Source organism: Mirounga angustirostris, unplaced genomic scaffold (assembly GCF_029215605.1).
Source record: "Mirounga angustirostris isolate CCGP_5_RB_7025 unplaced genomic scaffold, mMirAng1.0.hap1 SCAF_3, whole genome shotgun sequence".
Lineage (NCBI taxonomy): Eukaryota > Metazoa > Chordata > Mammalia > Carnivora > Phocidae > Mirounga > Mirounga angustirostris.
Genome location: NW_026991711.1, coordinates 176,862,710 through 176,887,781, shown reverse-complemented (window position 1 = coordinate 176,887,781; position 25,072 = coordinate 176,862,710). Strand labels below are relative to the sequence as shown.

Genomic DNA, 25,072 nt, shown 5'->3' with positions numbered 1-25,072 from the left:
AGAAACTGAAACCCTTGTACACTGGAATTGTAAAAATGGTGCAGATGCTCTGGAAAACCATTTGGCAGGTCTCCAAGGTTATACATTGAATTACCATATGATCCAGCAATTCCACTGCTAAGTATATGCCCAAGAGAAATGAAAACATATGCCACACAGAGACTTGGACACGAATGTTTACAGCAGCATTATTCATAATAGTTGAAAGGTGGAAACAACCCAAATGTCATCAGTTGATGAGTGAATAAGCAAATTGTGGTCTACACATACAATGGAATATTATTCAGTCATAAAAAGGAATAAAATATGATACATGCTACAATTTGGGTGAATCTTAAAAACATGTGCTAAGTGAAAGAAGTCAGACACAAAAGGTAATTTACTGAATGATCCTTTTTTTTTTTTAACGTAAGCTCCACACCAGCATGAAGCCCAATGCCGAGCCTAAACTCATGACCCTGAGATCAAAACCTGAGCTGAGATCAAGAGTCAGACGCTTAATTGACTGAGCCACCCAGCCACCCCTGTATGATCCTTTTTATGATTTATCTGGATGGGCAAATCCATAGAGACAGAAAGCAGATTAATGATTATCAAGGGGCAGTAGGAGAGAGGAATGAGGAGAGACTGATTGGTGACAGGGTGTTTTTCTGGGGTATTGAAAAAGTTTTGAAATTAGGGCGAGGTAGTGGTTTCATAACACTGAGAATACACTAAATGCCACTGAATTGTTCACTTTAAAATGATTAATTGTATTATGTGAATTTCCCCTAAAACAAAACAAAACGCCCAGAAGTTTGTGATTTTTTTTTTAAAGATTTTATTTATTTATTTGAGAGAGAGAGAATGAGAGAGAGCACATGAGACGGGGGAGGGTCAGAGGGAGAAGCAGACTCCCTGCCGAGCAGGGAGCCCGATGCGGGACTTGATCCAGGGACTCCAGGATCATGACCTGAGCCGAAGGCAGTCGCTTAACCAACTGAGCCACCCAGGCACCCAAGTTTGTGATATTTAAAACCTTCAGGGGTACCTGGGTGGCTCAGTTGGTTAAGCAACTGACTCTTGATCTCAGCTCAGGTCTTGAGCTCAGGGTCATGAATTCAGGCCCCAGGTTGCGCTCCACTCTGGGTGTGGAGCCTACTTAAAAAAAAAAAAAAAAAAAAGCCTCCAGAGCCTCAGCAAGAACCTGCTGTGAACAAAAAATTGCCCCTCAGAAAAGAGAGAACAGAAAGAGGCTAAGGAATGTTCCCTTGAGTTGGTTCTTCCTTGCCTCCAAGGTTTTCTCTCTTGTAGATCAAGGAGGAAAGAGAATCAGACCAACCTTTCCTTTCTGCTGTCAGCTCCTAACCCAGGACAAAGGATCAAGCTTTGGGGGGTATTTGTGGGTCTGTTTATTTGTTCCGGGAAGAACATAGTGGCAGAGTCTCTGAAAATGCCCTCTGTTGTGCTAAACTACTGTGTTTACAACTTTCCCAAAGGACAATTTGGCAGGTGATACATACCAAACCTCTGAACAAAATCTTTTACACAACAATTCCATTTTAGGGGTTTATTCTGCAGAACTAATTCAGGATGGGCATGATATTTAATGATAGATATATTTGTGAAAGCTTTACAAATAAAAAAAAATCTAAATATATAACAGTAAGGTTCAGCAAATTCTGGTGAAGCTATACGCTAGAACACTATTCAGCCATTAAAAATTATTATAGAAGTGTTTGTTGATATAGAAAGGTATGCATATTTATTTATTTTTAGATTTTTTTTTTTATTTATTTGAGAGAGAGAGAGACAGCATGAGCATGGAGGAGGGGCAGAGGGAGAGGGAGAAGCAAACTCCCCACTGAGCAGGGAGCCCGACGCAGGGTCGATCCCAGGACCCTGAGATCATGACCTGAGCCGAAGGCAGTTGCTTAACCATCTGAGCCATCCAGGTGCCCCCATATTTATTTTTAATAAAGGGCAGGTTTACCAAAGAGAGTATATGGTGTGCTTTCATTTAAAAAAATATATATAAATGTTGATGACACATCGGGGAAAGTGTGGAAATCTATTCACCAAGGATAAGCAAACAGGGATAATGCTTACTTATCACTAAGATCAGGTGTCTGTATTTATGTATTCATATCACAAATGTTTATCAAGCACCTATGTGCACAAGGCACTGTGACCTGTGCAGGGTTTGGGGATTATGGAAGTTTTGGATTTTCTTCTTTTTGTGTCTTTATATCTTCTGATTTCTCTACAATAAACACACGTTAATGTGTGCAGAATATTGTTTAATATCTGAAAATTACGTCAGCCATGTCAAAATGACATTTTCTTCTACAGGTGGTATGCAGTCATAAATAATTAGCACATAACTCATATTTATGTGATTTTTTCCAAAAAACAAGAGTACTTTTTACAGCAAAAAAGAGCCTGTTGCTGTTGTGTGTTTTTCTCTCATCCACAGCTGGCAGGATCAGTGCAGGGAGCAGGGACTGCCTGGCAGGAGATTTTGTTCTAGTTCCAGCCCCAACACTAACAGGCTTTGTCACTTTACTAGATGACAGCTTCACTATGGCACCCTCCCGACCTTGTGTGTATCTATACACACAAAGGCTGGAACCCAGCCTTCCCTGGGTCTTTGGGCTGAATGCCCTGTGACCCTCCTGGGACGCTGGAGGACAGGAGGCCGACCAGGAGCCTCCACAAGGACACCTAGCACTTGCCTCCCTATGTCCCCTGGGAGGTCGTCAGGAGACCTACAGCTTCTCCTCCAGGCTCTGATGTGTGCTTTCTGCCCCGCACCCCTCAGGAAAGAGCTGCAAAATATAACGCCCCCTAGCTGAAATCTAGAAGGGGCACTTCCACCATGGGGTACCCCTTTTGTTTCGGGGCTGTCCTTCTGCATGTGTGGGACAAGGATCTTGGGGAGCTGGCACCTTTGGCTTATTCTTCTTTTCACTGACTATGTAAGTAATGAACTGTCGAAACCTAAATGTGGCCCGTGACATCTTTACCAGAAAAATCGGTTATGTCTTGGCCTTGCCTTGTCTAAAGAGTGAACTGGACACATTTGGTGCCTAACATGGGGCTGCTAAGGTTACAATGCCCTTTTAGAGAACTGGGACCACGTGGTCAGGTTTGGAGACAAAGCAGAACCCATGATCTAGGAGCACATGTTCTGGGTTAAGTGTGTGTTGGGGGAGCGGGCAGGGAAGGGTCCTCCCACTGGTGGATGGCATGGGCCAGGGTAGGGGAGAGAAGGCAGAGGAGTAGGGGTCTTCCCACTGTCCTATCCAGCCTATTAATAAAAGGCTACTGAAAAGGCATTGTGGTGGCTCAATCAGTTAACCTTCCAACTCATGATTCCGGCTCAGGTCATGATCTCACATGGGTCATGACATGGAGCCCCAGAGGGAGGTCCATGCTCAATGGGAAGTCTGCTTGAGTTCTCTCCCTCTGCCCCTCCCTTCACACCCCCCTCCCGCTCACTCTCACACACTCTCTCTCTCAAATCAATAAATCTTAAAAAAAAAAACAAAGGCCACTGAAAATTGAAATTAACTGCAAAGCTGTCCTTCTGTTGGAGCTGTCCCCCTGCGCTGCCCCTTCTCCCCTGACCTTCCAGCCACTGCTCACTGAAGTGCCTGACTTAGACCCCTTGGTCTGTGCTTCCGTAAAAAGCGACTGATGGTTTGGGACAAGAATGGCCTCCAAGAGAGAGCAAAAGGGAAAAGTCCTTCCATGAGAGGTCCCCAAGGCGATTCCTCCTACAGACTGTTGCAAAATGTGTGACCAGTATTGAGACGTCTCCCTGACAGTGTTCCTAAGGTGTTACAAACATTCCTCTGATATCTCAACTTTTCATTGCATAATGATGTCTTGTTGGTTGGCAAGTTGAAGGTCTCAGTAGGAATGACCAGTAAGATTCAGAGTCCGCTTGCCAAGTAGTTTTGGCAACAATGTTGGTAAAGTGACAGCATGGAATCCCTCTAGCAGTCAGAGAAAAACTGCTGTCTTTTACCAACTAAAAAGCGATATATTCCTGATATAAAAGTTGCCCCTGCGGGGCACCTGGGTACCTCAGTCAGTTAAGCGCCTGCCTTCGGCTCAGGCCATGATCCCGGGGGGGGGGGGTCCTTGCTCAGCGGGGAGCCTGCATCTCCCTCTCCCTCTGCCTGCCACTCCCCCTGCTTGTGCGCTCTCTCTGTCTCTCTTTCTGCCAAATAAATAAATGAATCTTCTTTAAAAAAAGCTGCTCCCACAAAAAAGAACCACAGTACCCGGGGTGTCACTCCACTGCTCCTGACAGACGGACTTACATGGGGTTTTTAAACCCTCCTCACCAAAGCTGATGAGGTCACAGCATCCTTTTAGGAAAAAGACAGTGAGACCCCACAGGCCAACTCGCGAAGACTGCAATAGGATCCTGGTAGGCAGTAGCAGACCTGGTGGATGTGTTTAGTGACAAGGTGACAAAAGGTTCTTAAGCATGGTTCCCGAGAGCCCTGGTGAGTTGTGTTGGTTTTTAGAGCAAAAGGGGAGGGGGGCCCATAAAATGTTTAAAAAGCATTCCACAGATGTTCCTTATCACCAAGGAAAGCAACACTGTTTCCATTGGACAGGTGGCTGTGGCTAGAAGTAAAATACCCCCTGTCATCAAGGGCAGTCAGTTCCCCAGAGATGTACTGAAGTCTCCTCTTAAAATGGGCAGGAAAGGAGAAATTAGGGAGCAATTTGGGCAAAAGCCTAATGAGACTCTGGAAATTTGGTTGCACCAGGTAGTAGATAAGAAAGCCACACCAGTTCCGCCGGATGAGAAGGAATGGAAATCAACATGTCACCTAATGACCAACCCCATGCTCCTTAGACACCCTGGCCATGAACACAAATTCCTTAGGTGATGGAGGAAGGACAGGTGAAGACTGATCAGGGCTTGTTGCACTGGGTCCTTCCACCCATAATGAAACCATCATCTGATAAGCACCCAGGGATGACAAGGGAGGAAACCATAACTTCTCTTGGGACGCTGTAACCACAGCTGGATTTATAGTGGAAAACATGAGTGCCTGGATGATCAGATAGTCACTTATGGTTAGATTGAGTTGTTTGTTCAAGGGGCACCATCAGGCTTTAGGGGACAGTTAAATCTGCTCTTGCACCCCAAAGACAGACTCTGGAAAACTATTCATCTCTGGGAAACAAACTTCCCAAAATGGAAGCCTAGACAGAGAGCAAGGTCAATGCCCCTCAGGCTAAGGGGGGGTGTTATGGATTGAAATGTGCCCCCCCCACACAAATTCATATGTTGAAGTCCCAACATGCAGTACCTCAGAACGTGACCTTGTTTTAAGACAGAATAAAGAAGTAATCCAGTGAACACAAGGGTGGGCCCAAATCCATTATGACTGGTGTCCTAAGAAAAGGAAATTTGGATGCAGACACACACGCATACAGGGAGAATGGCAGGTGAACATGAAGACAACTCTTCTACCAGGCAAGAAAAGAGGCCTGGAAAAGATCCTCCTTGCACAGCCCTTAGAAGGAACCCACCCTGCCAACACCTTGATCCAGGGCTTCTGGCCTCCAGAACCGTGTGACAGTACATCTTTGTTGTTTAAGCCACTTGGCTTGGGGTCCTTTGTTATGGCGGCCCTCGCAAACGAACACACGGGGACAACATAGGAATACAGGCATCCAGGATGTAGGATCATATGGACCCAGTTATTATGCCAGGATGACACTGAATTGGAGACTGAGAGTTTGTCCAGGAAGGAAATTCTCTCTCGCTACCAGGCCATGAGAGGGCTACAAAACTGAAAGACCCAGGCTGTAACAGAGAAGAATCCCCAGTCACCACTGGCACTTACTGCGGACAAACAGGAGGACGGCCAAGAGGATCGAGATGCCCTTGCTAAGGTTTGTGCAGTTTGGAGCCCTGCTGATCCAGTGCCTCCACCCCACCCCTCCCCCCAGATCTCACCCCTTTCAAGAATACACAGGACTAGGGCAGAGACCCAAGTCCCTCCTTCCCTAAGGAGGACCAGGGTTCTCATGCACTCACTGGCTAAGATGGTTTCGGGACTTGATGGCAACCAAGGCTGTCAGAACTTTTCAGCCTTTTTGGACTCTGGGCACAAGTCACTAGGATGCTGAGAAATATCCATGGGCATGGCTGAAAAATTACCTCAGCTGGATTTGGAAATGACTCTCAAATTGGACAATGGACTGATATAATTTTGTGGGTGTATTAATCAGGCCTTTTTAGAGAAACAAAACCACTGGGGTATATGTATATATAAAGAGAGATTTATTTTAAGGAACTGGCTCATGCAATTGTGGGGCTAACAAGTCTGAAATTTGTAAGGCAAGCCAGAAGGCTGTAAATTCCAGCAGGAGGTGATGTTGTAGTCTTCAGTCTGAAGGCAGTCTGGAGGGGCGCCTGGGTGGCTCAGTTGGTTAAGCGACTGCCTTCGGCTCAGGTCATGATCCTGGAGTCCCTGGATCGAGTCCCGCATCGGGCTCCCTGCTCGGCAGGGAGTCTGCTTCTCCCTCTGACCCTCCCCCCTCTCATGTGCTTGCTCTCTCTCATTCTCTCTCAAATAAATAAATAAATAAAAATCTTAAAAAAAAAAATTAAATGAAGGCAGTCTGGAGGCAGAGTTCCTTCTTCTTCTTCTGGGGACATTAAGTCTTTTCACTTAAGGCCATTAACTGATTTGATGAGGCCCACCCACCCACATCATGGAGGGTAAACTGCTCTACTCAAGGGGTACTGATTTAAATGTTAATCACACCCACAAAATACCTTCATGGCAATATCTAGACCAGTGTCTCACCAAACATCATAACCTTGCCAAGAGGACACAGAAAGTTAACGATTACCATGGGTGACCTTTTTTGAGCCAATACACACTCCAATGGTTGTCATGGATACTACTGAATGTATTGTGGGAATAGGTGTGTTAAGTACATCTCATGCTTCTGTACACTGTAAGGGATGTTCCCAGTGGGGAAACGCCATGATTAGAACAATGGTGGTGGGCTGAGTGGACCACTGGGAGTCCACCTTGTTCTCTCAGCTTAGTCATGTGTTATCAATAATCAATAAAGTAGTACAGGACTCCAGGGAAAGGGAAGGGGTAGAAGGGAAGATCACGGTCTTGATCAAAGAACTAGTACAAACAAACATGATGCTTAAGAAAACAATCCAGGGGCACCTAGCTGGCTCAGTCAGAAGAGCCTGCGATGCTTGATCTCAGGGTCATGGGTTCAAGCCCTGCACTGGGTGTTGAGGTCACTAAGATAGATAGATGACAGATAGATAGATGTATATTTGTATTTTTTTAGAAAAACAAACAAACAATCCAACAGTACAGACTGCCCTTCCACTTGGGTCAACCCTTACTCGCCATTTGAGCTACACGGGTCAGTGACTGACATGCAGACTGAGTTTTGCAGCAAAAGGACATGGCCATGGGTTTTGGACATGGCCCTCGCCTGTCATCAGGACCTGGAATACCCCACGTGAGAGACCGTTACTGGCTTGTTACCCAGAGCTAGTGCCCACGGACAGGCCAACACAGCAAAGCGTGGCTCTACCTGGGGTCCATCCCATGAGATGGGTCAGAAATGAGAACACCAACGAAGTGGGCATGGCCTAACAAGCGTCCCTTATTACGTGGCAGTGGTACATCCAGGGAAGTCGTCCACCAGCCATTAAGTGGCTAGTCGCCCCCCAGATGTGTTGATTCAGATGCAGGGTCCAGGTCAGCCCTCAAATTTCTTGGAGGCCTCGCCGCACTGAGGTTCCTGGCAAAGCCTGGGCCTGGTTCATGGACAGATCAGCTAAGTTGGGGGCCAGGGGGGGATACTGGGCTGCTGCTGTGTAGCCCCAAAAAAAACTGCTTACAACTACATGCGGAAAAGAGAACATTCGCTGTTCAACAGGCAGAGTTGGGAGCTATGGTACTTGTTCTGGAAGAGCCCTCCCAAAATGCACCTTGCCACATTTTCCCTTGATCCCTGATCCCTGTGAACTGATGTTTGGCAGTGGAATGCCTGGATGAACAAGTCTCAGGCTGTCTGGTAAGGAACATTATGGCAGCAGATCACACAAGACCCATACCCTCTGTCCGTGCCCCAGGTGGATGCCCGTGGTAAAGGTTTCCTTGGATGAACACACATCAGTGGAATCAGCAAGCAGAGGGGACCTGTGATGCCCATGTAAGGACCCTAGCCACCTGGGTACACCATTGCACAGGGCATGGTAATCCATCTACAATTCAAGACTTGGCCCCCAAACAATGCATAGTGACTCCGGCACATGAAGCCAAAGAAGCCTGGCAAATATGTCCGGACTGTCCGCTAAACAGTCCAGAGGTAAAGGAAATGTGGGGGCATGTAGTGAGGAGTACCAGCGCTAGCCTGTCCTGGCACATAGACTGTAGAGGTCCCCTACCATCCTCTCGAGAGGCCTGGATAAGCTGTAAGGGACCCAAGCCACATAATTAACTCTTCTCATTCTACCATTTTTCTTCCCACACCTGCCCTTTGGAAAACCAAGGTTCCTGGAATTTGCATGCGGCAAGAAGAGTCAGGGAGTGAATGACTCTAACCTGGTACTTCTCTTGCCATCAGCTGTGTTTGCTGCTCTTGGGCAATAATAGATGTTGACGATAATGGTCATGACTATGACGTGATGACTCCCCAGATGGTCCTGCCATGGGGGTTCGGAGATGTTCTAGAATAGGTAGCTGGTAGATAAGGGAGAAATGACTGAAGCACCTCATGAGAAACCCGGGTTCGTGTGAGAGTAAGACAAAAGAAAGACTGGGATAAAAAGGTGAAGTGATTGCTAGAAGAAATGGTCATTGGTCACACGGCTGTGGAAAGAGGGATACCTCTGGCTTGTGGGAGATCAGGGACCATCCCCTGGTAGTTGGAGGTGCAGGAAGGACTACTAATCTCTCTCTCTCTCTCAGCATCTATCTACAGACAAGATGGCATCTAATTGACATCTGGCCAATTTAACCCAGACTGCCACCACCCTCAACTTGACCACCGGCCAAACAGAATCTCAATCTAAAAACTGTTATAAACTTCCCAAGAGACACTGATTTCAGAAATGGTCAGCCTCCAGTAAAGACAACAGAACAAGATTAACTTTCTGGACACTGATTTGGTCTCTTTTTTTTTTTTTTAAAGATTTTATTTATGTATTTGAGAGAGAGAATGAGACAGAGAGAGAGAGCATGAGATGGGGGAGGATCAGAGGGAGAAGCAGACTCCCTGCTGAGCAGGGAGCCAGATGCGGGACTCGATCCCGGGACTCCAGGATCATGACCTGAGCCGAAGGCAGTCGCTTAACCAACTGAGCCACCCAGGCGCCCCTGATTTGGTCTCTTTAGCTTCATCCTGTTACTGTTGGCCTCTTTTGTTCATTTGTCACGGGCTGCTCTAAACTCTCAGCACTGGTGGTGATGGGCAGTCGTAATGCCCACGACTTCCCAGGCTGGCTGGGTGGGGCGTGCGTGGTCGCTGACACCTCTGGCTACCCTCCGGTGTGGACCTGACCGCAGTATATACTCCAAATAGGCCCCGTCAGCCTCCAGGGAGTGGAGGGTGTGGTGACTCTCATCTGATGTTGCTGAAGACAAACGGCCGATTTGGTATGAGCTCCTATCAGTAGAACTGGACTATTTATCTGGTGGGGTATTCACATCGCTGAGAATTCTCTCATATCTGGATATGTGAAAGGTCAGGGGAGAATAATGGAATAGCCCCGGACATATCCACGCATGCGATGACTTGAGCCATAGCTTATGACTTTTGGCAGAACACTCTGCCATCTTCCTGGAATATGAGAGAATGTTCTATAAGGAGCTGCTATAAGGCCACCTCCCACTCACCTTCCTAATATCCCCTGGGAGGTTGTCATGAAATAGTTCCTCATCACCTCCCAGGTTCTGATGAAGTGCTGGCTTTCTGCCCACCCCCACCCAGACAAGAGCCACCGAAGAGAAATCCCCTTGGCTGCCGTCTAGAAGGAATGCCTCAGCAACAGGGTACCCTGTAACTCACATTGCACTGATCTGGTGGGAAAAGTTTCAGTATTGTCCTTTTGAATGTGTGGGATGCGGTTCCCGGGGAGCTGGTACCTTTGCTTATTCTTCCTTTTACTATGTAAGAAATAAAATGTCTAAATCTGTAAGTGGCTTGTTGTATCTTTACTGATTAAATCAGTCAAGCCTTAGCTTTGCCTTTTCCTCTTTGACACTTCATCAGTTAAATAAGAGAACTAGACTATTAGTTGATCCCAAAGGTACACTGTGGCTACCCATACATTAAGATAAATAACTCAAGGCAGGTTGTAATGGCCATTACCCAAATTTTAGGCATAGTGTCTAGAATGTACTAATCTGCCTCTAGGTAAGGGGTGGTTACCTGGGGTGTGCAGACAGGCTGGGGGGTGGGAGGGAAAGCTGCAATTCTATGTAATATGTTGTATATAGACTCATTTTTTGCTGTTGCAAAGGGCTGTAACTTTCAGATTTTTAAAAGGTCAGGGACCTAAACAAAGTTAGGAAACTCAGCTTTGGGATATGATAGAGATTCAGTCCTTAACCAGACCTGGTCAGGCTCTCCCCAGGCCTCTTCTCAGCTAGGCCTCAGCTGGGGCCGAGAAAGATTTGAACACACCGACATCTAATAGCTCAGAGTAGCATCCCTAGGATGACCTTCATCCTTAGGAGAAAGGCCTGCCTGAGAAAACTCAAAGCTGCCAGAAGAATTTCTTGTTTGTTCCCGCCAACACCTAAAAATAAGGCCCCTGTCTCCAGTCTCTGAGGAAATGTGGGAGTCTGACTTTGATAAGCACCGGTTAACAAACCAGATGAGTTTCACATGGACCAACTGCCCCGCTTCCTGCTTTTGTAATTTTCCATTTCCCTGTCTCTGCTCAAGCCCCCACCATCCCGCTCCCCGCTCTCTCACTCTCCCTTGAAAACGCCCAGTCACTCCCCCCCGCACAAACCAGAAAGGAGTTTAATTTCTTCCCCCTCCTGTCACTCATTACTGAATAAAATCTGTTTTCACCACTTTAATGTCCGCCGTGCTTATTTTGGACAGTCATGTGTACCTTGAAAACTCAAAAAGTAATACTGAGCCCCAAGGTGGAAACCACACAAACCTCCATCAATAGATGGGGAAAGAACACATTGTGCCGTATCCCCACAATGGAATATTAGTCAGCCATGAAAAGGAACAAAGTGCCGATACAGGCCACGACGTGGATGAACCTTGAAAATGGCATGCTAAGTGAAAGGAGCCTCTCATAATAGACCACATGTCCAATGAGTCCGTTTGTACGAAATATCTAGAATAGGCAAATCCATGGAAAGAGAAAATAGATTAGTGGCTGCCAGGGGCTAATGAGGAAATGGGGCCCAGGTGATGCTAAAGAGCACAAGGTTTCCTTCTGGGGCAATGAAAATATTCTAAAATTGACGTAGTGATGGTTGCACAAGTCTGTGAATCTCCTAAAAGCCATGTAATTGTTCAATGGGGTGGACGATATGGCACGTGATTATATCTCCATAAAGCTGTTACCAGAGGGGGCGAGAAAAGAACATTAAAATCATCTAAAATCTCCCCTGGGAAAAACTGATACCACATTGCAATATTCTATTTTCCTACTTAATGGCCTGTTCAGTGTACTGACAAGTGGACTCCTCAGGGAGGCTCTCGGCACAGCAAAAAAAAAAAAAAAAAAACAAAAACACCATGAAAACAGCAAGTAAACAGCGCTGAGGACAAAAGTAAACTCACAAACACCATGTACTGTTTTTCTGGTACCAACAAGCCTGCCCCTAAAAGTTGGCAGCCATCAGTTAGATAAACGGAAGGAGAGAGGTAACTGTAGGCACAGGTCATTCCTTTGCCTACACTGACAGATGTGGCAGAAAGAAGGCCCACTCGGGGTCAAAGGTGAAGAGGAGCCCCGCTGGGACAGTCATGTCTCAGGACTGTCAAAGTGTCATCAGGAATTTAGCCCCAACCCCCTCCCACAAATGGAATTCACATTTCGAAGAGACAGAAGGTGCTAGATAATTAACAGCATTCCCCGGTTCTCCCTGCTCTCAACCTGGCCTTGAATGATCTCCGAGATCGGTGGCTCCATGTGGACTTAGGATGAGCAGGAGTACTTGTACTTTTTATTATGAATATTTTAACGTGAATAGTTAAAGAAAATAACATTATAAATACACACGCACCCACCCACCAAAATTAAGAACTGTTACCGTTTGTCATATTTGCTTCAAATCTTTTTCAAAAATGAAAACATTAAAAAAAAAAAAAAGAAAACACTGCAAAGTCTCCTTATCCTTCCCTTCACCCTCCCTTTCCAGAACAATCCACTATCCTGAATTTGAAATGTATCCTTTCTGTCAATGTTTATATAATTTTACTACATATATATGGGTCCAATGATAGCCTATAGTATTTTTGTGTGTGTGTTTTTTTTTTTTTAAAGATTTTATTTATTTATTTGAGACAGAGAGAATGAGAGAGACAGAGAGCACATGAGAGGGGGGAGGGTCAGAGGGAGAAGCAGGCTCCCTGCCGAGCAGGGAGCCCGACGCGGGACTCGATCCCGGCACTCCAGGATCATGACCTGAGCCGAAGGCAGTCGCTTAACCAACTGAGCCACCCAGGCGCCCTGTGTGGTTTTTTAATTTACAGAAATAATATTCTACTACACCTATCATTGCCTACACACCGGGCTGGTCTCAGGCGGGCAGAACAACGAGAGTATTCCAAGAACAAGGAAAGTGCAATCACCAGCGGATACAGAACTGGAAAGAGGATGTAGCACAGAGGTGGAAATCAAAGTAAGGACCTAGATCCAAACAATGGTGCAAGAAGAAGGGCCATCAGAGGACCTCAAAATATTATGTTAGAACAGGAAGCATGTGGTCAGCTGTGCACTTATCCCCTGCTTTCCATTCTTTGGCTGCTGCTGTTGTTTTTATTGTAATAGGTAATTTCATTGTAACAGAGAAAACCTGGTGGAGGTCCAGAGCAGTCCCACATTAAAGGTAAGACCTCCTCCTAACTCTCGCCTCCAATGCCAAGACCCCACACAGAGGCAACCATCATTACCAAGTTCTGGTGCGTCCTCCCAGAGAGATTTTATGCGCCTACTAAATATAGGCGTGCATATAGATACAGTTTTGTGCCTTACTTTCTTCCCATCTCTTAGCAGGCAATTCATAGTAATACACATAGAGCTGTGGTCTGTTTTAGCGGTTGCATAAAATTCCATTGTATGAAGATACTATAATCAAATAGTCCCTTACTGGGACATGCAAGTCATTCTAATCTTTCCCAATCAGAAATATTGCTACCTTGACTATTTGGTATTCTCTTTGACCAGAGAATTGTATCTGTAAGATAAAAATTCCACAGTGCAGTTGCTAAGTTGGTATGATTCACACTTTTGACCTTAATACCTGGTTTCAAATTGCCCACCCCTGAGGCTTAAAAGTCACCCACCCAATTTGGCCATAGTCTCAAGGACAACCTATCATGTCTGCCAGATGAGACTGAGAGCCAAATAAAGGTAACAAGAGAATAATCTCTGAAAGCCTGGATGGTAACAGGAGTCCTGGGGCAGATAATCCACCCTAGCAATGGCATTAGCCAAACTGAAGAAAGAATGTGTTAACAGAATGGGAGTGGCCATTACAAAACCCAGAAGAGGGGAGCCAAGCAGCAAGAATTTGGCAGCATTCACCTCTCAAGAGAAAGATACTTAATCTAATGGATAGGCACAAGAGAGTCACATTCAACCAGATTTCTCCAAAGCCTAGATGAAATTTCCTTCCATACGATTCTACTCCTTTCGTTCTGGGGTCTCTGCATACCAAGCAATCCATTAATGTAATGACTGTTTTCTGTCTCTAGGTACCTGGATCCTAGGAAGAGGATGTGGCGGATTAAAGATGGCCAGAGATTCGTTGACACCCTTCCCATTAAGAGGTGAGGTCTACGTCTTCTCCACTAGAATCTGGGCGGGCTCTGTAACTGCTTTGATGGGTAGAATACAGTTGAAATGATGCTGTGCCAGTTTTCAGGCCCAGGACTTAAGAAACTGGCAACATGCACTTTCTAGCCCTTGGAAATTCACTTTGGGGGAAGCCAGTACCCTGTAAGAACTCTCACTATCCAGAGACCACCATGCTGTGAGGAAGCCCAAGCTAGCTGCATGGTGAGAGAGAGAGAGAGAGAGAGAGAGAGAGAGAGAGAGATTCAGCTGATGTGGCCAAAGAGAGAGAGAGAGAGAGAGAGAGAGAGAGATTCAGCTGATGTGGCCAAACCAGCCCAAGCACCAAACATGCAATTGAAGAAACAATCTTGGAAATTCCAGGCCCAGGAGTTGTGACATGGGGAAAAACTGAGGGAGCCAGCCCAAAACCAGGCCTGAGGCCCAGAAACACACCCCACTCGAGCCATCCCAACCATCACTAGCCATTCAAACTGAAGCCCACTACACTGTGAAGCTGACATAAGTCAATTCTGATGTGTACTGCTCAAATTCCTGACCCACAAAATCAGGAGCGTAACAAAATGTTGGTTTAAGCCATTATGTTTTGGAGTAGGTTGTTACACAGCAATAGATAACTAGAATACAGGGTTTCTATGTGATGGAGTATTAGGATCCCCAAGAGGGCCAGCTTCTCCAGTAAATAAACATGTGGGCATTCCGGTCCACAATCTGTTTCTGTGGGTTTGGCCAGTGTTGGTCAGTCCCTAATAGTCTGCCCATGCTGAATTTGCTGATGAAATTTAGTTTCTGGGGCGCCTGGGTGGCTCAGATGGTTAAGCGTCTGCCTTCGGCTCAGGTCATGATCTCAGGGTCCTGGGATTGAGTCCCGCATCGGGCTCCCTGCTCCTTGGGAGCCTGCTTCTCCCTCTGCCTCTCTCTCTGTCTCTCTGTCTCTCATGAATAAATAAATAAAATCTTAAAAAAAAAAAAAAAGAAAGAAATTTAGTTTCTGAACTCGAAAAGCTAAAACCTGAAGGGTCAGGCTTACTCCATCTGCCCACCGCCCTCACTGTCTCTTCTTTACTCCATCTAACGTCACACAACCTGGACCCAAGAGCTGAGGAGAGACTCACAAAGTCTGCCACCAGATGTAGCCACTGCTCGGTATCCATCCCAGTCCCTTGGCTGTTGTATGAAATTTATTATCTTTTATTATTTTTATTTTTTATCTGAGAGAGAGAGTGGGGAGCGGCAGAGAAAGAGAAAGAATCTCAAGCAGGCTCCACACCCAGCACAGAGCCCAACGCGGGGCTCCATCTCGCGACTCTTGACATCATGACCTCAACTGAAGTTAAGAGTTGGACGCTTAACCGACTGAGCCACCCAGACGCCCCTGAAATTTATTTTTTATTAAACATTACTGAGAACATTCCTTGTACCCAGGCCTGTCTCTGGCACTGGGAGACAAAGAGGTGGGAAAGACATAGGCCTAGGCCTCAGAACTTAACAGCCCAGCCTCGAAGCCATATAAACAGGTGATGATATAAAATATGGGCACCTCGGGGTGCCTGGGTGGCTCAGTTGGTTAAGCGACTGCCTTCAGCTCAGGTCATGATCTCAGGGTCCTGGGATCGAGCCCCGCATCGGGCTCCCTGCTCGGCGGGAAGCCTGCTTCTCCCTCTGACCCTCTCCCTGCTTGTGTTCCCTCTCTCGCTGTCTCTCTCGCTCTGTCAAATAAATAAATAAAATCTTTAAAAATAAATAAATAAATAAATAAAAAATAAAAAATAAAACATGGGCACCTGAATATATAAAACAAATATTAACAGACCTAAAGGGAGAAATAGGCAGTGATACAATAATAGTAGGGGAATTTGATACCCCACTGGACAGATCACCAAGACAGAAAATCAATAAGGAAACATGGGCCTTAAATGACACAACAGACTAGATGGATTTAACAGACATATACCAAACATTCCATCCAAACACAACAGAATCCACATTCTTCTCAAGTGCACAAGGAACATTCTCCAGGACCGATCACATGATAGGCCACAAAACAAGTCTTAACAAATTTAAGAAGATTAAAATCTTATCAAGCAACTTTTGTCACCACAAGGGTATGAATCTAGAAATCAATTACCAAAAAAAACCCAAAAAACCAAACATCCAACACCCTGGAGAATTCACGAAAATGTGGAGATTAAACAGCCTACTGAATAACCAAGAAGAAACCAAAAGAGAAAATCAAAAAATACCTAAAGACAAATGAAAATAGAAATACAGGGGCGCCGGTGGCTCAGTTGGTTGGGCATCTGCCTTCAGCTCGGGTGGTGATCTCAGGGTCCTGGGATCAAGTCCCACATCAGGCTCCATGCTCTGAGGGGAGTCTGCTTCTCCCTCTGCTGCTGCCCCTCCCCTGTGCTCATGCTCTCTCTCTCTCAAGTAAATAAATAAAAATCTTAAAAATTAAAAAAAAAATTAAAAAGAAAAAAGAGGGACGCCTGGGTAGCTCAGTTGGTTGAGCATCTGCCTTCACTTCGGGTCATGATCTTGGGGTCCTGGGATCGAGTTCTGCATCAGGCTCCCTGCTCAGCTGGAAGCCTGCTTCTCCCTCTGCCTGTCATTCCCCCGGCTTGTGCTTATTCTCTCTCTCTCTGACAAATAAATAAATAAATAAAACCTTAAAAAAAAGAAAGAAAGAAAGAAAATGGAAATACAGCATCCTAAACCTTGAAAGAGGAGGGGGCGCCTGGGAAAAGGAGGCTGGGGCCTCCGACATCCCTGTGAAGAGTTAAAAGCTGATTGCCCAGGCCCTGTGGAGATTCCTGAGCAGGGGAACCAAACATGCTTTAAGGGACACGGACAGGGCAGTGGTGCATGCATAAATTATAGGGGCAGACTGTGCAGCATGGGAGACTGAGCAGGAGGGGGCGCCCGGTCACCCTTCCTTCCCACAGTCCCCATGGGGCTGCTCATGCTGCCGGCTGAGCCACAGCCAAGCAAGGAGGCTGACCTGGTGCTGGAGCTGCCGGAGCTGGACATGACATCCTCGAACAAAGCCCGCCAGGTTCAGAAGGTCACAGATCATCTGGCCTTTGATCTGGCCTTTGATGCTGATGTCCAGTGGAGAATGGGAATGCAGGCTTCAGGGAAAGGACGGAAAGAGTGGAAAAAGCCAGAATTTATGGGATACAGCAAAAGCAATTCTAAGAGAGAAGTTCATGGTGATAGATGCCTACATCAAGAAACAAGAAAGATCTCAAATAAACAACCTAACTTTACACCTCGAGGAACTAGAAAAAGAACAACAAACTAACCCCAAAGTTAGTAGAAGGAAGAAAATAACAAAGATCAGGATGGAAATAAATAAAATAGAGACTAAAAAGACAATAGAAAATATCAATGAAAACCATCTGCCTCACAAATGGGCAGAAGATCCGAGTAGACATTTTTCCAAAGAAGACATACAGATGGCCAACTGGTATATGAAAAGACTCTCAACAACACTCATCATCAGGGAAATGCAAATCAAAACCACAATGAGATAGCATCCCACACCTGTTGGAATGAACCTCAAAAGGACAAGAGATGACAAGTGTTGGCAAGGACGTGGAGAAAAGGGAACCGTCGCGCCCCATTGGTGGGAATGCAAACTGCTACAGCCCTTGTGGAAGAGTATGGAGGTTCCTCAAAAAATCAAAAATAGAACTACCCTGTAATCCAGCAATTTCACTCTGGGTATTTATCTAAAGAAAACAGAAAATACTAACCCAAAAGATCTATGCACCCCATGTTCATGGCAGTATTATTTACAAAAGCCAAGACCCAGAAGTGATCTATGTGTCCGTTGATGGATGAATTGATACAGAAATTGTGGTATATATACAATGCAGTATTATTCAGCCACACAAGAGAAGGTCATCTTTTTTTTTTTTAAAAGATTTTATTTATTTATTTGACAGAGAGAGACACAGCGAGAGAGGGAACACAAGCAGGGGGAGTGGGAGAGGGAGAAGCAGGCTCCCCGCAGAGCAGGGAGCCGGATGCGGGACTCGATCCCAGGACCCTGGGATCATGACCTGAGCTGAAGGCAGTCGCTTAACCAACTGAGCCACCCAGGCGCCCAAGAGAAGGTCATCTTGACATGTATGACAACATGGATGGACCTTGAGAGCATTATGCTAAGTGAAATAAGTCAGAGAAAGACAAATATTGACTGATCTCTCTTCCATGCGGAATCTAAAAACAAAACAAAACCGAATTCATAGATACACAGAACAGACTGGTGGCTGCCAGCCATGGCAGGTGGGAGGGGGCTGGAATGGGTGAAGGGGGTCAAAAGGTACAAATTTCCGGATACAAAGTAAATAAGTCCAGGGGATGTAATGTTCAGCCTGGTGACTATAATTATTAATACAGTATTGTATATTTGAACGTTTCTAAGAGAGTAGATCTTAGAGTTCTCATCACAGGAAAAAATATGTGTAACTATAAAAAAAAGAGAGAGAGAGAACCATGCATATGAAATGAGTTACATGCACAGGGCATTGTGGGGCACACGAGGGGTCGCCAACTGAGGCAGTCCACGATAAGAACTACGGAATATGGAACTGGTCTCATCATTCTCTGGGCCGACCTCTTTGAAAGAAACCAATTTGATATAAATCTACATATAAATTTAATGTACGCTCACATTTCATTTTTCTAGCACTCTTGGTATTATTTTAGTTAAGAAAGAGAAGGGAACTGCATTTATGGACTAGCACGATTTTCACATGTTCCAATCCCCACCCCACCCCTTAAGTCCTACAACGCTTCCCTGAGCTGATTTTATTATTTTTGTGTGTGATGCACAGTTTTTGACAACTGAGGGTCCGGGGGATATTATGGTCAGCTGCCCTTCCAGCAGCTCCAGTCCTCTGCCTTTTGTGCAGTACTCACATGGTTTAGGTGGAAGGGACCCCAATCCCAGCTTTAGGGGTGAGCCTGCACGTGTCTAAGCTCATTAGAGTATGTCTCTGGCCACTATGATGGGTTCAGAGACAGGCAATTAACCCGGGTCAGTCAACCAACTTCTGCAAGACAGCAGAGCCAAGAGAACTGCAGAAAAACAAAACTAGAGCTTTGACGATCTCATGAATCTCCAGAGCAAACCATATAGCTGGAGGGCATCCAACTATTACACTTTCTGGTTACAGGAGCCAGTAAAGCTACCTGAAGCCAGGGTGAGTGGCAACCAAATAAACTTGAACTGATACAAAGTGGGTCACTGAAATGTATCCTCCTCCTCAATAGGGGTATTAACTGGGTTTTATAGATGTGCAGCACTCCTCTCTTTATTAATTCACACCAGCCGCATGTAGTGGGAAGGGCTAATGTATTTTTCCATCGATGCCCTGGGAAGGTTCATGTGACTCCAGATCTCTGGGATACAGGGGCTGGAGTCAGGGGGCTCTCTTAGATCCTAGCCCTGGCTGCTCTAAAAGGCTATACATGCCTGGGGCTCTTGGGTGGCTCAGTCAGTTAAGCAGACGACTCTGGATTTCAGCTCAGGTCATGATCTCAGGGTCGTGAGACCAAGCCCCATGTTGGGCTCCACGCTCAGCAGGGAGTCTGCTTGAGATTCTCTCTCTCCCTCTCTCCTGGCTCTCTCTCTCTCTCAAATAAATAAAATAAAATAACATTAAAATAAAATAAAATAAAATATTACACATTCCTGGCTTTCTCCTGCTTCCTCCTCCACCTCCTAGGATGGTCTAGAATTTCTTTGGTAGTTACTGCTCCAGAGATAATCCTAAGCAAAACCTTCCAGTAAACTCTCCCTAAGAAGTGATGAGAGGGCGCCTGGGTGGCTCAGTCAGTTAAGCGACTGCCTTCGGCTCAGGTCATGATCCTGGAGTCCCAGGATCAAGTCCCGTGTCGGGCTCCCTGCTCGGCGAGGAGCCTGCTTCTCCCTCTGACCCTCCCCTCTCTCATGCTCTCTCTCTCTCTCATTCTCTCTCTCTCAAATAAAAATAAATAAAATCTTTAAAAAAAAAAAAAAGTGATGAGAAATCCTTAGTCGCCATCCTCGGGGCATTCACTGGGCCTCTCATATTTCCAGAGGTTAAATCAAGTAGGAAAAGTTTACAGGACTCTGGCTTCTTGGCTTACTTGGTTTCTTGAAGCTGAGCCCGGAAGGAATGATTTTTTAACCATCTCTGAATGCCTTCGGAGCTGCCCACCAAGTCTCGGAACAGGAGCTGACAAAGGCAGCCCCAGGAGACAGCTGCAGCCCGGGTGGGTGCAGAGACACCGGTCAGTATAGCGCTTCAAAGCCTCAGAGTCATTTCCCCCGCTCATCCTCAACTCCTGGTCCAGCTTTGTCTGGAGGGTGGTTCGGATACACCGCGCCCGAGCCTTTGTCCCCTGAGGCCCTCTCTACCCCTCCTGTCTAGTCCACCCTACTGCACACACCATAACCTGGACAGTGTCCCTTGGAGGCCATCTTGCCCCCAGGCCTGCTCAAGAGCCCATCGAAGCCCCTCAGAGGAACCCGGGCCCTCAGTCTGACCTTCGAGGCCCTGCTCAAAGGCCTGTCCTATCCCCAGTGCCCACAGCTCCTCTGAGTTTTTGACTACTGGCCAGCACAGCTACATGGTAACCAGCCTGCTCACCAGCCCAGCAGGTGAGCTTGCCCGCTCCTCTTGCCAATCACTGTGAACCACACATGTGGAGGGCAAATGAATCAAAGGTCCCACTCCGCCCCCAATGCTGGACAGGCTTCTCCTTGCAGGGCACTCAAGTTCTCTTCCTGAAATGAGCTGTTTATTGACTTGTTCATATCCTTGTCCTCCTCCTTCCCTCAAAGGAGCATATAAACCATGGGATGTAAGCTTCCAACTGAGCATATAAACCATGAGGGCATTGGCCACCTCTCAATGAATCCCAGCACTTGGAAAAATGCCTGGGGCAGAGTGGATGGGTTTATAACTTTGTAATAGTCATGAGGAAGACAGATCCCAGATGAATCTCTTCAGTTCATTTCCTAAAACCTCTCCACCTTAACCCACATTGGGTTTTCCAGTTTCCGTCCGTTCACAGTGGGATATCCATCCATCCCTGCCTCAGTGTTCCACTGAATAAACTCTTCTTACTGGACATTGATTCCTTAATAACAAAAAAAAAATGCACCTTTTCCTGAACGTCTACGATTTTGCTTTCACTCCCTGAGAAGTGACATTTTTCTCCCCATGGAAAAATCTATCTTGCAAATTGCGAGATGTCTGTAGTCCTCCCCAAAGCCATTTCCTTTGGAAGAAGTCTGTGGTAGCCAACACCATCCCGGAATTAAATAGTGGTTCTACCACATCTGGCAACTTAGACACTTGCATCTGCCATTCTGTTACCAAGACAGTTCCTGCCTCTCTCAACCTCTGTTCATTTTGGAACCTGGCCTCCCAAGTCACCTCCTCCCTGGTGCCCTACCACTCCTGGACCTATTAATTTCAGTTCAAAGGGTTCTGTCTACCTTTTACACATAATCCCTACAGATGTCCAGTCTAGGACCATAGCTCCAGTCGGTCCTGAGCTAAATTCTCGTGTCCTTCACTTTTTTGTCCAACATCTCTCCATCTCCAGCTTCTCTGTCCCGGTGCTCACCCCCCCAACACACCCCGGCCGCGAGCCTCCGCGCACCGCCCCCCCCCCCCCCCCCCCCCCCGCCCCAGCTCGATTACCTGGAGCTTGTGTAACCGCAGAACGTAGCCTTGCACTAACAGCTGGAAGAAGAAGCGCAGTTGCCCGGGCCCTGGAAGCTCCTCCAGGGTCCGCAGTCTCCGGTCGCCAGGCCCGTTTCCAGGAGTCTCGGCGGTAACCGGGACGGCGGCGGGGATCGCGGCCTTGGCTCTGGCCCCGTGCGGGCAGAGGCCAGGGAGGGCCACCCGCGTCCCCAGCAGCGCCCACCGCAGCCTCGCGCCCCGCAGCGCAGCCAGGCGATCCATGGCCCGCGCCGCCGCGCCTTTGGACCTCGAGCGAAGAGCGCCTGGAACCCACTCCGAGATCTATCCGGAGGGGCGGGTTCAAGGGCGCCAAAGGCTAGGGGTGGGCCGGGCGAAGGCCGGCCAGGCCCCTTACCGCTCACTTTTCCTCGCGGTCCTCGGTCTCTCCCCGACGGGACCTCACGAACACGCAGAAGCCACCTCCTCCAGCCGTAAGCCTGCGGCCCGGGGGGAGGCGCCGGCCAACACGACTGCAGAGGATGCACCCCGGGATTTACCGAGACCTCCAGAGCGCCGATCGCGGCCCCCTCTTCCGCGACTCCCCGCCTTGCACTTCCGCGGACTCTCAAGGAGAACTTGAAGTTCCTTGGTCTGACATTTCATTCGCAGGACAGCAAAGTTCTCGAAAGCTCCGGGCGCTTCCAGGCCAGGAAGCCCGAGCCAGCGAGCCGGGCCCTCGCCTGACCTACAGGTTCGCTACCGCAGAGCCCCCTCGCCCCAGTGTTCCCCCTTCCCCGAGAGCAGGAACCGGCTGCTGAGATTTAACTGGCCGCCGGCTTTTCATAATGCGCACCACCCCCAAAGCAAAGAAAAAGAAAAAAAAAAGAAGAAGAAGAAGCAAACAAAGCAGAGCACAGCGAAGAAAAGAAAACCGGCCCGTGTCCAAGGTCATCTGATTCCTGGAGGGTAAAAGCCAAACAAACAAATTTACATATTAGAGGTTTGTTAATGCATTTCTATTCTCTCCACACTCCTAAATCAGCTAAGGCAGGGTTTTCCAAACTGTAGGTTGAGCCCGGATTTAGGGACTGTGACCAGAATTATTTTTTAATAAGATGGAAAAGAATAAAATAGTACAGAAAATACTGCCAAGAAGAAAGAGTAGTGTTTCATGAATCCTTTGTCTTCTATATATTCAAGGTACATTGAAACGTTATTTCTATTTCAAAAAGTTAAAAGCAGGATGGTAAATCTTGTTCTAAGAACATTGGAAGAATTGGTTATTTACAAACAGCCAGAGGGAGAAAGGCCATTTTAGGTTCAAAGAGGCAACAATTAGAGGGTCAGTTAATGTGGCCTAGGTGTGGATTTATGTTTGTATTTATCCCATTTGGGGCCATAGGGTTTCTTAAATCTGTGACTGAAAATCTTTCATCAGTTTGGGAGTTTTTCAGACATCTGTTCAAACATTTCTTCAATCCCATTCCTTTTTCTCCACCCCCCTTCTAAAACTTCAGATTATACCTATGCTAGGGCTTGTGACCGATCCTTCCTGTCTCTTACCCTCTCTCCTGCATTTTTTTAACTTTTGTTTTTTTAGGCAGGCCCCACGCCCAGGGTGGAGCCCAAGTGGGGCTTGAACTCAGGACCCTGAGATCAAGAACTGAGCTGAGATGAAGAATTGGTCGCTTAATCGACTGAGCCATCCAGGTGCCCCTCTTCTGCATTTTTTTAAAATTATCTTGTCTCTTCTAGCTCCTTAATCCTCAATTCAGCTGTGTCTAAACTGCTGTTAAATCTGTCCATTGAGGGCACCTGGGTGGCTCAGTTGGTTAAGCGACTGCCTTCGGCTCAGGTCATGATCCCGGAGTCCCGGGATCGAGTCCCGCTTCGGGCTCCCTGCTCAGCAGGGAGTCTGCTTCTCCCTCTGACCCTCCCCCCTCTCATGCTCTCTCTATCTCATTCTCTCTCTCAAATAAATAAATAAAATCTTTAAAAAAAAATCTGTCCATTGAATTCTTAATTTCAGCTATTGTATTTTTCAGTTTTTAATTTTGAATAGTTTTTTTAAAATCTATGTCCTTTTTTATATTTCTAGTTTTATGTCAGAATTCTTAGTTTTATCTTTTATTATTCCCTTATATTTTGTAAACATAGTTGTTTTAAGAATTATGAGTAATAACTCCAATATCTGGGTTCTACATGAAACAGTTTCTGTTGTCCATTGTTTCTAGTGGTTTTTGTTCATGTTGCGGTATTTCTTCCTGGGCCTGGTTGCTTTTGATTGTGTGCCAGAAAAATGCATTGTTTAAGTTTCTGGTGGAGCTCATTAAGGTTTAGGATGATTTCATTTTCCTCAGACAAGATTTACTTTTGTTTCTGACAGTTGCCTGAAGGCACAAACAACCCAGGATGAGCCTAATTCAATTTCAGGAGTGAGATTCTTTGAAGCCAAGCTGCAATCCTAATCAGTCCTTAACCCTTTGGGATCCCTACCTAAAGTTGGGTGTAAGAGATCATGGATTCCAACGTTTCTTCACCCAGTTCTGTGAGGCTAAACCACTCAGCTTCCTCTAATGAAAATGTGGGGGTGCCTGGGTGGCTCAGTCAGTTAAGCGTCTGCCTTTGGCTCAGGTTGTGATCCCAGGGTCCTGGGATCGAATTCCGCGTTGGGCTCCCTACTCAATGGGGAGTCTCCTTTTCCCCGCTGCTCGTGATCTCTCTCTCTCTCTCTCTCTCTCTCTCTCCCCCCGATAAATAAATAAAATATTTAAAAGAAAAAAAAAGTTTAAGAAAAGAAAATGGGAAATACCACTAATAGGAAAGTGGTACCTAATGCCTAACTTACTCTGGGTTTCCATCTTCTGGTTCTGCTTATGCTTCAAGTAAATGCTTGTCATATTTGTAAGGATAGCTTTTCTAGCTATCCTTAGAAGAAAGTCCAGTATTAACAGAAGTAGAAATCTGATGTATGCTTTTATCTTTATTCTTCCCCTCCACCCACTGGATTCATTTTCTTGCTATTTTCTATTTTTTAACCTTTTTAAAAAACTGACCGCTTAGTAAAATTTTCTGATTTCCCGATAAATGCTTTTAATGCTATACACTTTCACATGTTACTGTGTTGGCCATTCCAACAAGATTCACTAAACATTCTCCCTTAATGTCATTCATGTCCCAATAGTTTGTAATTTCCATTTTGATTTTCTTTTTAATCTAAGAGTCATACAGAAAGGTGATTTTATTTTCTTGCAAATAGTTGCGGTTTTGTTTTTTGTTTTGAAAGGTTCCATTCTTTTGTTATTAAATTATAGTTATTACATTGTGG

At 46.2% G+C, this 25,072-nt stretch overlaps 1 protein-coding gene and 1 long non-coding RNA gene across 2 annotated transcripts in view; one reads left to right on the top strand and one right to left on the bottom strand.

Annotated features, from left to right (window-relative positions):
- The window catches only part of LOC123838848 (sterol 26-hydroxylase, mitochondrial), a 34,382-nt gene extending 11,740 nt beyond the window's left edge, over nt 1–22,642 (bottom strand). Inside the window, exon 1 of the mRNA XM_045867977.3 lies at nt 21,763–22,642. Coding sequence (XP_045723933.1) covers nt 21,763–22,026 — 264 coding nt within the window. The 5' untranslated portion in view covers nt 22,027–22,642. The remainder of the gene's footprint in view (nt 1–21,762) is intronic.
- LOC135363920 (uncharacterized) overlaps nt 22,608–25,072 on the top strand; it is a 27,264-nt gene continuing 24,799 nt past the window's right edge. Inside the window, exon 1 of the long non-coding RNA XR_010410296.1 lies at nt 22,608–22,744. This is a non-coding gene — a long non-coding RNA (uncharacterized LOC135363920). The remainder of the gene's footprint in view (nt 22,745–25,072) is intronic.